The 13648-nt window shown below is 33.8% G+C and overlaps 1 protein-coding gene across 2 annotated transcripts in view; it reads right to left on the bottom strand.

Annotated features, from left to right (window-relative positions):
- Nucleotides 1-3148: 3148 nt before the first annotated feature.
- The window catches only part of TBC1D9 (TBC1 domain family member 9), a 55181-nt gene continuing 44681 nt past the window's right edge, over nucleotides 3149-13648 (bottom strand). The window contains exons 13-21 of one of the 2 annotated variants that reach the window (XM_081332600.1): nucleotides 13062-13191; nucleotides 11227-11325; nucleotides 11072-11140; nucleotides 9695-9935; nucleotides 8553-8618; nucleotides 8172-8270; nucleotides 6732-6806; nucleotides 6525-6625; nucleotides 3149-5251 (exon numbers count right to left, since the gene is read on the bottom strand). In XM_081332600.1, coding sequence (XP_081188726.1) covers nucleotides 4547-5251; nucleotides 6525-6625; nucleotides 6732-6806; nucleotides 8172-8270; nucleotides 8553-8618; nucleotides 9695-9935; nucleotides 11072-11140; nucleotides 11227-11325; nucleotides 13062-13191 — 1585 coding nt within the window. In that variant the 3' untranslated portion in view covers nucleotides 3149-4546. The remainder of the gene's footprint in view (nucleotides 5252-6524; nucleotides 6626-6731; nucleotides 6807-8171; nucleotides 8271-8552; nucleotides 8619-9694; nucleotides 9936-11071; nucleotides 11141-11226; nucleotides 11326-13061; nucleotides 13192-13648) is intronic. The other variant, XM_081332601.1, reaches the window with a different exon arrangement.

Raw genomic sequence — 13648 nt, 5'->3', positions numbered from 1 at the left:
AAATTAGAATTAGAATTACAAAGAGACCCACAAAAAGACTTAAAAAACAAATGGAGACAATAAAACACAAATTAAACTTAATAGAAGCTGAAGAAATGGCCCAACAATTCAAAAGAACAAAACAAAACTTTTTTGAAAATGCTAATAAGCTGGGCAGATGGTTAGCCTATAAATTGAAGAAAGAAAGAGACAAAAAACAGATAAATAAATTGCAAGATGTGAGATGTGATTTACAATACCAAAATCATATAATAAAAAAATAAAGAATTCTATGAAACACTTTATGATAAAGAACAAATTACTCAGGAAAAAATAAGGCAATATATAGAAAATGCTAACTTATCAAAGTTTCCAGAGAACTTCAAAAACATGTTAAATGAGAAAATAACAGTGATGGAGCTGACAGAAGCTATAAAAAGTAAAAAAAACTGAGAAGACACCAGGCCCAGATGGGCTTCCTGCAGAATTTTACAAAAGCCTACAAAATATACTAAGCCCACTAATGCAAGAAGTATGTAATGAAGTTGTAGTGGAGACCAAACTACCAAATACACGGATAGAAGCCAATATCACTTTAACACCAAAAGAAGATTCAGATTTGAATCAGTTAAAAAATTATAAACCAATATCTTTATTAAATGCAGATTACAAAATTTTTGCTTCAATAATAGCAGAAAGACTGAAGAGATTTTGGATTGAATTCATACATCCAGATCAAAATGGATTTTTACCAAAGAGACAAATAAATAATAATTTAAGAATGATCTTAGATACTTTGGAATATTACGAAATGCATCCAGGGAAACAAATGGCATTATTTTTTTAGGTGCGCAGAAAGCTTTTGATAATGTCAACTGGCAATTTATAGCACAATAATTAAGCTATATGGACTTTGGAGAAAATTTTATAAATATAATTAAAACAATTTACCATAGATGGTCAAAGTAATTGTAAAGGGAGACTTTACACAGAATTTTAATATTAAAAAAGGCACAAGACAAGGATGTCCATTATCTTCATTATTATTTATTTTAACTCTGGAAGTGCTGAATAGAAATGTTAGACAGGACCCAAAAATTAAAGGTATGGAGATAAAGGATGAAAAATATAATTTACAAGTATTTGCCGATGATCTGGTATTTATTTTAAAAGATCCCTTGGAGACAAGCCCTAAATTATTGATAAAGATTGAAGAATTTGTAGAAGTAGCAGAACTGAAAATAAACAGAGATAAAAACTAAAGTGATAGTTAAAAATCTTACAGATAGACAAAAAAATCAACTGTCAGAAAAAACAGATCTCCAGATAGTTAAGAAAGTTAAATACCTGGTAATGTACTTAACAGCAAGGTGTCGACATTAAAAGAAGATAATTATCTTAAACTATTAAAACAAATAAAATTAGATTTGGAAAGATGGAAAAATTTACAATTATCAATCTTGGGAAGAATAACAACAGTGAAAATGAAGATTTTACCAAATCTACTTTTGCTATTCCAAACAATACCTATAAAATTAGAGATTTTTTTTTATGAGTTAAATGCATTGATTTTGAAATTCATCTGGTAGAGCCAGAATAAGACTGAAATTGCTGCAAGAAGCAAAAGAAAACGGAGGACTTGGGCTACCAGACTGGGTTCTATACTACCAAGCAGCTGCAGTAACATGGATTAAATTAATATTTCTTTATCAGACCAAAAATGAAACTGGAACACAATAATATTTGCAAAATAATTATAATATGTATAATTTCCTGCTTGGGATAGACCTATTTATGTTATTTTCCTATGTCTTTGAATTCAACATTAGAAAAAATAAACAAAATTGGTTAACACATGGCATAACAGAACCGATTGCAATCTAATCTGTCTAGATTGGAAGACTGGGTTGAATGGAACATGATGCTGTTCAATGGGAAGAAATGTAAGTTATTATATTTAGAGGAAAGAAGTAAGGTGCACAAACACAAAGAAAAATGGCACAGAAGCGCTAAATTGGAGAAGGACTTGTATTCACTGATAAGAAGCTGAGCATGAGCTAGCAGGGTGAAACAGCTACTAGTTTTAGTGTAATTGTGGGCTACTTTAGAAGAAGCACTATACTAAAAAAGATGAAGTACTTATTCTTCTCTATTTTACCCTGATGTACAATATAGTGTAGAATAAGGGCTTGAGTACTGTATGTGAATGTGATACTGACAAGTTAGAAGAGATTCAGAAAGGAATGATACAAGGACTTAAAAATATGTCCTATGAAGGCTGAAGGAACTTGAGTTATTCATTCGGGAGAAAAGATGACTCATGAGAGCCATAATATCTGTGTTCAGGTGTATTAAAGAGATAAGGAAAATAATCAGGAACTATTTGCCATTGCCACAGAAACTAGGACCAGAAACAATGGACAAAAATTGCATAATTTATAAATATATAAGGAAAGATTTCTTGATGGTAAGATGAATACAGCAATGGAACAATCTACCTATGGAGGTATTTAAGAAAAAGCTGGACAGCTTTATTTTAATGATAATTTACTTGGTTTTTCCTGCATACTGTAGAGGGTTGAACTAAATGATCCCTGGGGTCACTTCCAGTTCCACAATTTTATGATTCAAACACTAAGTTTATCCCAGGCTATAAATATTATAAAATAGTGGGTATCTATAAATGTATGCTCTTACCTTACATCCCTTAAAACTGTTTCACCTCTTAGTAGTTGAAGTGAATTAACAAATAACTAATAATTCAATAAGCTACTAAAATTTATTCCTATTTTGTTCTGATTGGTCTTTTCTTATTCTAGCCTTTCTGCTAAAGCTATATGCTCACTAAAAAAACACCTAAACTTTAGAAACTGCTATATGTATTAGAAACTGCTTTTTTTGAAATTCTCAATACAATATTCTTGGAAGATAACTACATATTTGTATAGTGGATCTTACAAGATATGAAGACTTAGTGTTTGTGTAGTATCATCCAGTGATGCATCCTGGGCTTTCCACCCATTTCCCCCCAAATTATCTGCTGTGGAGGCTGTCACTCTCCAGTGGCAAATTTAAATTTCTAACATAAAGTTCTGTTGAAAATAGATTAGAAGAATTGTAATCTAACATTCAGGTTTCCCTGCTGAAAAAACCACTGCAGACAGTTAAGTACTCTAAATAAGAATCAAATCAATATTTTAATTTTAAAAAGGATAATTACAATAATATACAATACATAAAAAGAAAAAATGAGCTTTTTTGAAGACAGCGAACAAAGTTAAAGCAGATAAAAATTACTCATATTCAATCACCTATGAATGTGTAAAAAGTCTAGACACAATCCTGTCCTAACATGGGTATTGGGCTCATATTGTGATTATTTGTGTAGGATTACCTAAAGCATTATTTCTTCTCCTGCTTGAATAGACAGGTTGCAAAGAGCAGAACACATCTCTATTGGCATTCGGTCATTACTTGGGTATGTGTTTCTTGTACTGCATGTTCTCTAGTACCGGGTTGTGTCCAATTAATGGTTCTGAAAAGTAAGCAAGAATTCAAAGTGCAGGTGCTCCATTTGTCATTCAACACATTCTGTTAATTGTAAATAAAGTGACAGTTTCATTCATTAAGATTTTCAAACATTTGATTACATTTTCTTGCAGCTATTTTACAGGTTACATTCTTGCTAATAACTTTTAATGAAGGATTATGCAATTTGGTTATGAATTTGTCATCTACAGTACACTAAGTTTATGATGTTTAGGATTAAAGTATCAATAAGACAGAATTATCTACAGAATTTTTAAAAAGTCTCATTTTTTAAAAAAGGGGTGCCATTAACTGTTTAGGTCAGGATGTTGACAGGTATCAAGAAAAGTTCCTGGCAGTATCCCCGAAGAATGTTTTAAAAAGTATTAAAAAATAACAAGACTTCTTAAAAAAAAATTGAAGAGACACCTATCACATATGCTGCAGTTTTACTTTTCAAGTTGACAACATCTCTTTCTGTTTTTTTCTTAATCTATTTTTGTACAGGCACAACAGCTGCAGTGGAGACATGGAATTCCTGTCCATTTTCCCCTTAATTAGTTGAGAGAAGCAGCTCTGTATGCACAAAAGCTAAACTAATACAGTGCTACTTCTGCCAAGTTATAAAGAAAATGTTATAAAGGAACTCTACAGACACACTGCAGCATATTCTGTACTTGCACTATTCTAAATTATTAAGGTTTCTTCCTTATTAAGACATTTCAGATCTGTCTGACAAACGTACACATATAGCGTTCATTAAATTAGAACTGAACAAATTTTCACTATTTATCCAGGGATAGCAAGACTAACAATACATATACCAGTGACAATGATTTCCCTTCGACTGACTCAGACAAGCATTTTAATTATACAAAAAATAATAATAATTCAAAATAAAATAGATGTACTGTACATCCTAACATGTTTACATAAACAATTATTAATAAATTTTGTGAACACCAGGACCTGTGTAGGCTATAATAAATATTTCAAAAACCTAAAAGAATTTTTTAAAAATTCTACTTATTCAGTCCATTTAGCCTGACATAGCAGAGATTTCATAATCACTTGCTGATATTATGGGTTTTCCCATCATCCGTACATTCTTAGCATTAGTAATCCTTGCCATCATACACACTGGTTTATCAAAGTACCGCACAAGTGCTGGTTCAGTCAACAGGGAAGCTAAAAACTGCTCAAAGGTGATAGCCCAGTCTTGGTCAATACTACTATTACTGCTTGGGAGAGAAGCTGGGTTTCTGCTTCGTACCAAAACAGTGTCTTCACTGATGTCCTCACAGTGCAGCTTTTCCTCCTCATGAGAACCTGCGCTCAGGACAGAATACGAAGACATGGAGCTGTCATCTTTAGTATCATCATCAGAAATCAACATGGAAGAACCAGCTCCATTATCCCTAGGAGAAGAATCTTCCAGTTTAACATCCTCCATCTGTGAACTGTCACCACAAATATTCTCCTCTTCATCAAGAAAACCATTTTGAAAATGATCGTGTTGGTCAAGACGGTACTGCTGGCTCCCTTTCTTCTGAATCAGCACATTCGTAATGGTCTTACTGCTATTCTCAGTGTCGTTAATAGATTGGACACTAAACAGCTTACCAACTTCACCAATCTCTAGAAGCAAACTTGTCACAGCTGCAGTAGCATGATAAAGATCCTGCTCATTGGGGTCTTCACTGAACATGTTATACATGGTCTTACATAGTTCAATAAATTGCTCCTAGATGTAAAAGATAAATATAATGCTTTGTTGGTAAGCAGCTGTTCATCCTATTCAAATCCAACGGTTAGATGGGGCTCTTAGCTGTTTTTCTTCCAACAGACTGAATAGACAACACCTGTCTAGTTTCAATATTGACATTATCAAGTGTTCCCAGATTATTTGCTGGGGCCCAAGCGAAATACCTCCATAGTGAAAACATATTTTGTCTGTAAGAGATCATTTTTTTACACATACACACACACGTGTGCTTTTGATGAATGCTTGTTTCTAGATAATATTTAATTAACAATAAGCAGTGTAATCTGGTTAAAATCTTTAAAAAAGATTTTTAGCATTATCTAGCATGCAATCCAATTCAAGCACACTATTCTTGGGCACATGACAGGAATACAACACATCCAAATTCTCATAGAACCTTTTATCTTTAATAAAGATGTAAAAGATATAGAAGAAAAAGGAATAGTAAGCCCAGTTTTCCCAGTGATAGGATCTTTTAGAATAGTTTGCTTTGTTGCATTAAAAGCCCCCTGAGAGAAAGTGTTGGGCCAATCTGTTTATCTAATTAAAAGTGAAATATGTAGATTTTAATGTGTGCGTATACACACACACACACACACACACACACACACACACACAGAGAGAGAGAGAGAGAATATATACACATAGATACATATATCCATGCATAACTATAGGCAGAATTATAAAGGCATTAGAAATAACCCACTGGATAGTCTCTATGAAAAAGAATAAAGAGACACAAATCTGACACCTGAAATTTCAAAACAAGCCCCCTCCCAAATAAAGCCCCCCAAATGCCCTAAATCTTTAGTTCCATCCACTCTTATATGAGGTTTCCAGGCAGGGCAAAATGAAAAAGTGAAGCTCCATCGATTACAGGCTGCTCACCTTTAATATAGAGCAGGGGTAGGCAACCTCGGCTCTTTTATGACTCATGGACTTCAACTCCCAGAATAGCATAGCTGACTCAGAAATTCTGGGAGTTGAAGTCCATGAGTCATAAAAGAGCCGAGGTTGCCTACCCCTGATATAGAGCATGAGAAGAATATAAAGGGAGCCCAGTGTCCTGCTTCCCCCTTTTAATTTGGATATCTGCAATTGGAATTAAATCTTTCAAACTTTAATCCCATCTCAAGGTTAAGCTATGTATATGCTTTACTGACATGAAATTACCCATCATGCACTTTTAGCATCATGCATATGGTATTTTTTTCAAAAGTATATCTTTTATTAAGTTTAGAAGAACACTTACCTGATTTAGTTTAGGTAAGTCCTTTGCATTTCTGGCTTTGGATTTATTCTCTTGACTCCAGATTTTAAGGCAATTTTTATTTTCTTGAGAATTCTTCTTTCCTATTACAATCAATTATCCAAAACACAGTAAGGAAATGTTTATCTGATTATGGTCCAATTCCCCTAATAGTCATGATGTTGTTGGTAAAGATAATGAACAACATACCTTTTTCTGTTTTCAAACTCACATTAACAAATCCCTCTTCAACTCCATTTTTGTTCCTTCCTTCTACAGCAACAACTAATAAAAGAATGAATATATAATAAGCACTCTTTTTTCAAAATGTGATGGTACAGTAGCCTAATTTACAGTCAAGATTCTCTTAAGTAAAACTCAATTCCTGATGACTACATGAACTTGACCTTTTTTGTTTGCTATTGTTGTTTACAGCAACATAATTGATCATTGCATCCTTTTCAATGCTTTTCAATCACCCAAAGTATTCTAAAGCCTGGGGATTCTTGGTGGTCCAAATATTGATCAGGCCTGAGCCTGGTTTGCTTTCTCAAGATCAACCAAGTTGTGCCAAGTGCCGGCAGGTTTTCCAAGACAAAATACTTGTATTTTCAAGAGCTGACTTCCCTGTTTTGTGGAAGAATTCTAATAAAAAATCTGAAATAAGAAAAATCTTTGGTAGAAGGCATCAACTACAACTCTGTACTAGAATTAGATACTAAAAGGAAAGAACCTATTTTTATTGATCGCTGACCCAAAGCCATCACTAGTTTGTAACAAACAACAAGGCTATTGAACGTATGAATTGCAGAAGATGGACCTGCACTTATGGTAGTATCTCCCACTATTGAATAGTTATGATTAATATTTCCAGTTTCACATTCTTCCTCTACCTTAATTATTTCACTAGTTCTCTATAAACTGTATTTTCAGCAATTTGGGAAGATACTCTACTTTAGTAGGGAAGAGTGTTTGTTTTTGTATATTTATGTTCATATTTATCTATGTTTATATACCATTTTATTAAACATGATTGATGTTTAAACTACCAAATGATAATATGGAATACTGATCTTGACATGAACATTATTTTAATTTACCATTATCTTCTCAACAAAAAATTCTCAACAAAAGAGCCAGCTTGGTCTAGTGGTTAAGGCACCAAGCTAGAAAGCAGGAGACTGTGAGTTCAAGTCCTGCCTTAAGCCATGATAGCCAGCTGGGTGACCTTGGGCCACTCTCTTTCAGCCCAACCCATTACACAGGATTGTTGTGGGGAAAATAGGAGGAGCAAGGTGGCTGGGTATGTTTGTTGCCTTGAGTTACTTGTAAAAAACAATAAAGGTGAGATGCAAATAAATAAATACAAAATATATTGATCCAATTTGTGAAACCATTCTTTAGATCTATCATGAGCTACAGGTTTAGAAACAAATATTCTAATATTTGTTGGTAAGCCATCTATTTGTACGTGGAATTCACAAATTTGCTTACTGAATCTGTAGTTGTAAGACTCTGAAAATGCAACATTTAAAATACATCCTGATAAACGATTGTTCTCTTTCTAGACAAGCTGTTTTTTCTTTTGAAGATAAGAGAGAGACTTTACAAAATTATCAATATGATTTAGTCAGGAACGAGAAAACTAACACGTCTTTCTACCCTGTGTACACTCTGGTGTAATGTCTTCAAAGAAGTACTGAGTTGCTTCAAATGCTGAATCTGGCTCTTCTGGATCAGAAGATGGATCTGTACAAACAAGTATAAGAAATCATCAACAATTTTCATATTTTACACAAACACCCTCTATATCTATCGTTTATAGCTGGAATACTACACAGATAGTACTCCAGTTACGATGGCAGTTGTGACCAGAATTTCTACCACCAAACGATGCGGTCATAAAGCATGAAATCACTTGACTGCATCACTTAGCAATGGCAATCCCTGCAGCCCCTCTTACCATCACCTAAAATTGTATAGGATTTCACATGAAAGGTATTATCTACAAATTATCCCATGGTTACATACCTGGCAAAACATGCATTTTATAAAGTAGTTTCAGTTTCTCAGTAAGATCTCCATGACATGCTGCACCTAGGAGAAATTGAGTCATTGTAGTAATCTTAAATATATTCATCAACTAAGTATCATCAATTTAACATAAAATATGCTCTTCTTGAAATAGTTAACATCACCGATACTTGCTTCTAGATAGTTGAATCTGTTAAACTTAATACCCTTGTACAAAACTCAGTATAGCTTTTTAAAATCTTTTGAAGCCCAGCAAATCACAGCTTTACTCATTCAAATGACATGGCCTTACACTCTACCATTCCCAGCCAAAAGCTAGACTTAAAAGTACAGCTTCAGACAACATTACTTTTTCCATCCTTTTGTACACTAACCAGACGTTATCTCCCCTTCTGTAAGTATTGAATGGTGGTATTTTGCCACCATATCTGGGTAGAATAGAGTCATCAGCAAAATCCAAATGGGTTTTCTCTCCTTGCCTGATGAGATTTCATTGCAAGGAGATGGATTTTGCTCAGTGTCAAAATCTACAATTGTATTATTATGAAGATGTAGTATCTTACTTATCTGGAGTAACTAATAACATCATTTTATCTCACTATAACATAGGCCTATCTGTAAACCTTTGATCTTACAGAAAAATAAAATACATTGGATCAACTGGGCAGTATATACTGTAAGCAAATTCAGCTGATTACTTGTCCCTTTAAAATTGCTATATAGACCAATTCGAATATAGATTAATTCTGGGATTTAAGGTCAGTTTCAATATTTTCTGTTCTTTAATTGAATCCTGTCTTCATAAAGAAGAATAAATTTTGAGATGGTCTGTACACATATAATCCGTGATGATTTTAAATGAATTGTGCAGTCAAAGCCAAAACAATCAACATTAACTTAGATATATCACCTAATCTCAGAAAGGGGGGTGTATTTCTACTAATAGATTACAAATAGGAGAATTTGAAGGACAGAATATTAACCAGCTATAAACAATGGCAAAAAAATACAAATACACACATAACCTTTTATAATGCAAATCTGTCTCATAAATGATTGCATGCCAAGACAATAATCTTATAGTTAATGGTGATAAAAAAGAGAACCAAATGCCATTAGATAAGCAGTTTCGTTCTTACTAAGTCCAGAAACAAATTCTCGGAAGTTAATTAAGGAATCGCCATTTTCATCCAGCAATCTGAACAAGCGTGCAGCTAGAACATCAGAATGAGTTCCACATGCCCAAGGAAAGAGAAGAGTAAACATCCCTTTGAACTGCTCAAAATCTATGCGGTACTGTTCCAAATAAGGCAAGCTTGGATCATGACGGTCAGTGGCATTGCTGGTGCCTCCCCAGTAGCAGCTAGTGAGATGTTCTGCCTGAGAAGAATAATAAGGCATGTGAAATTATTATATTATAGTTATTTCAGCAACATCTATCACTGTCTATGCAGTTTAAAAACATCTTAATATAAAAATGTTTTTCATACTGCCTGATACTAGCATTGTTATAAGCAAGTTCTAGTTATAATATTGTTCATTGTGTTAACAGTTCTTGGAAGTAAATATAGACACAGAAATATAACAAACTCCATCCAGAAACGTTTCTACCTACACATTACTATCGTCACAGGCCTTTCTGTTATTGAGTTCCAAAACTGTGGCCTCCTAGTCACTTCATACACTTGGGACAAGGAATAATTTAGAAGCCCAAGTTACCTAGCATTAAAATGTTGGTCTGGAATGGAAAAATCCAAGTTCAAATCCTTATCTAAGTATGGAACTCACTGGATCACTTTGTACCTATTACTATCTCTTAATCTACTTGATTTCACGGGGATGTTACTATGAAAACACACTGAAGGAAAGTCCACTATGTTTATTTATTTTATTTATTTATTTAAGAAAATGTATATGGCCACCCAACTCATTCTCAGTGACTCCAGATAGCTTTACAAAGATGTTGCCTAGAAACCCTACCGGAGTGGTTAGTATATACGTGTAAACAACAAATCTTGAGTTTCTGTTTATAGATTATATTTATATCTGCCTTTTTAAGCAGACAGAGAAAAATGCCAGTTGTCTCAGATATATTTATATTATTATTTGATATTTGATTTAAAAGAAAGCTGACTCTGCAAGTCCAGTGAATATTCTGGATACAATTTACTCAGTAACTTCAAATGTGGTTTTACAGCAAGCGTGCAGCTATAATTTTTCAGGGTGAAAACAATTAATTGGGGTCCCTTTTTGTTGACTATGATCACAAAAAGATTGTCTACACAGCAATAGTCACATTTATTATCCTGATGAGCATTTCACTCATTTTAAAGTGTAATTTAAATACCATATCCCGGTATATTAAGGGGAAACGAAAAAGTTCTGCTTTATAAATTAAACATTTTTCCGGCAACACATTTTGGTCTCTTTAATTATTTTAGTGAAATTAGTAAGAAACAGGCAGTGCAGTATCTGCTATAAATAACATAGATACAAGACAGCTATTTGAAGGTTACCTTGAAAAGGGCATAGAGTTCTTCCAGCTCATCTATTGTAAATGAAGTTTCAGTTACTATGGTTCGTACCTTTAAAATATAAAAAGGAGACACTTTAAACACATGTACTTATCTTTAATATTTAAATTCAAAGAACAAAACTCCCAAGAACTTACCACATTTCGTTTGGTAGTATCTTCTAGGGTTTGAATTACCTTCAACCTTTGTTTGAATCTCATTTGTTCAATCAAATCTGCTCTAATGGTGCCAAATTTCTAAAAGAAAAAAAATAACAGTCATTCTCCTTGCAAAATTTAAGAAACAAAATTCACTTAGACATTGCCTAAATATACTACCTAATATATGAATAAAGGTATGACTAAGTGTAAAATCAGGCGTTATATCTTCTTTTTAAAAATAGCAGATTGAAATACATATTCTGACATGACAGAAAAATAATCATATAAAAAAGGACAGTACTAAGGTCATATATCTAAGAAAAAATTAATTAGGCAGAATTTCAATATATTTTAAATATTTCAGTCCTAAAAGCATCTCTGCATAACCCAGAGATCACAACGTTTTCTACTCCTTTTCTTCAACTAGAAAGAGTGGAGCAAGGATAAAAGAGGCCAGTATTTCAACATGTTGCAGGTGCAGAAATCTCTACCACAGGTTCAGGTTAGGCAGTAGATCTCTTGGATCTCTACTATTTCTTCTAAATGAGTGAATAAGAGAGCACAAAAAGCCACAAAAATATACACTGCAATATTATTACTATTGTTCTGGGTATGACTTCCATAAGGATAAGATATGAAAGAAGGACGAGCTCAACAATTCATTTTTTGATGTAAATCTATCACACATTTAAAGCCAGCAATGCATAGATTACATACTAAATATAGTCAGAAAATAATTAGAGCCCTATATATGCTCCTCTGTGCTATTGTGCCTCTTTAATGTCATGGAAACTGGACTTCTATTCATTTTCCATCATGCATGGAAAATCCTCATTGCTGTTGCGCTTCTATTTATGTATTAATTGGGACAAGCCAGTTGTCAGAGAGCCAGTTTGGTGTACTGGTTAAGGCACCAGGCTAGAAAGCAGGAAACTCTGAATTCAAGTCCTGTTTTATCAAGAACGCCCACTGGGTGACTTTGGACAGTCACTCTCAGCCCAATCCACTCATGGGTCTGTTGCTGTGGGGAAAATGGGAGGAGGAAGATATGTTGGATATGTTTTGTTAAAATAATAATGGTGGGATATAAATAAATAAAAACAAATAAACCCTGCAATCACTGCCAATTCAATCCTATATTCAGGAATGCATGCTATTAATTTCAAGAGTGATTTCATCCAGATAAGGGGATTTAGAATCTATATACTACTAAACTCTCCTTTTTGTTTGTCTGTTTGTAGCCTTCCATTAACCCAAACAACACATCATAACACACAAATTTTTGAATTAAAGTATCTCAAATCTACCAATTTAAAGTATGCATATAAAATCTGGGTGCATTATTCCCACATAATTGAAATTTTAAGAATCTTTACAGCAGTTGTATTTTCAAAGTTGTGGCTACTGAAGCATTGGCACAACTAAGGAAATTGTGATTTTCAACACTCCCTGCTAGCTGCCTACAAAAAAAATGGGGGGGGGACAGGAAACTGGAAGCCATTTCCGCTACCCACTGCTTTTTTGCCCACCCATGGTCATTCTGTTTATATCTTCAGATAAGGAAATACCTCTAAAAGGTTATGGATTGTCTACATATAATTAAAAAATAATTCCTGCTCTTCCTGTGCTGCGCAGCTTTCCCAACTTCATGTGTTGGAAATAGAGAAAAGGTCTCAGAATTTCTAACCAGACTAGACAATAGCCATGAAATTCTAACAATCTTGGAGGACAAAGGATTAGGGAGGAAAGGACTAGAATCTGACAAGTCATTTGGTTGGTGGGTGTGTCGTTTTCCTATTCATGTTTAATTACCAATATGTTCATGAAATTACCTCATAGGAAGTTCTGATGAGCCTAAATATATCTACTTCAGGATAAGGCCCTATGTCATCACTCAATAGTGAATGAAGATGAGGAATTGGTGGCAAGGTGCTGTCCTTATTAGTCACACTGTCTAAATATCTAGAGGTGGCAAGAAAAAAACAATATACCACGTTTTAATTCAAGTGTAAAAGTACATGATATTCCACAATTTCTCCTACATTTATTCACATAGGCATACTGCAAAAAGTTAGAAATACATTAGAATATTTATAAATATTAGAGCTCTTCTTCTAAGCAGTGCCCACTTGGCATTTGTTTTTGGATTTCCAAATGGCCTAGTTACTTTTCTGCAGTCTCTCATCTTCTTCCCATTATTATGTCATCAAGCAGTATTCACCACTTTCATTCAGATCTATTATATTTTCCTTTCTCTTAGTTTTAAAACAAATGTGTATCTATTTTTCTTTGTCACTTCATGCGCATTTAATCCTCTCATATTTCAAGTCACAGTCTTCCATATGCCATGGTCAAAATGGGCCACAAATACAGGCTTCCATCACCCATCATGGATTTGTTCAACCAAAGCTTTCTTCAA

This window comes from Vipera berus (assembly GCF_964194415.1).
Source record: "Vipera berus genome assembly, chromosome: 7".
NCBI lineage: Eukaryota > Metazoa > Chordata > Lepidosauria > Squamata > Viperidae > Vipera > Vipera berus.
The sequence above is the reverse complement of the archived record's forward strand: the minus strand, read 5'-3'. Positions and strand labels throughout refer to the sequence as shown.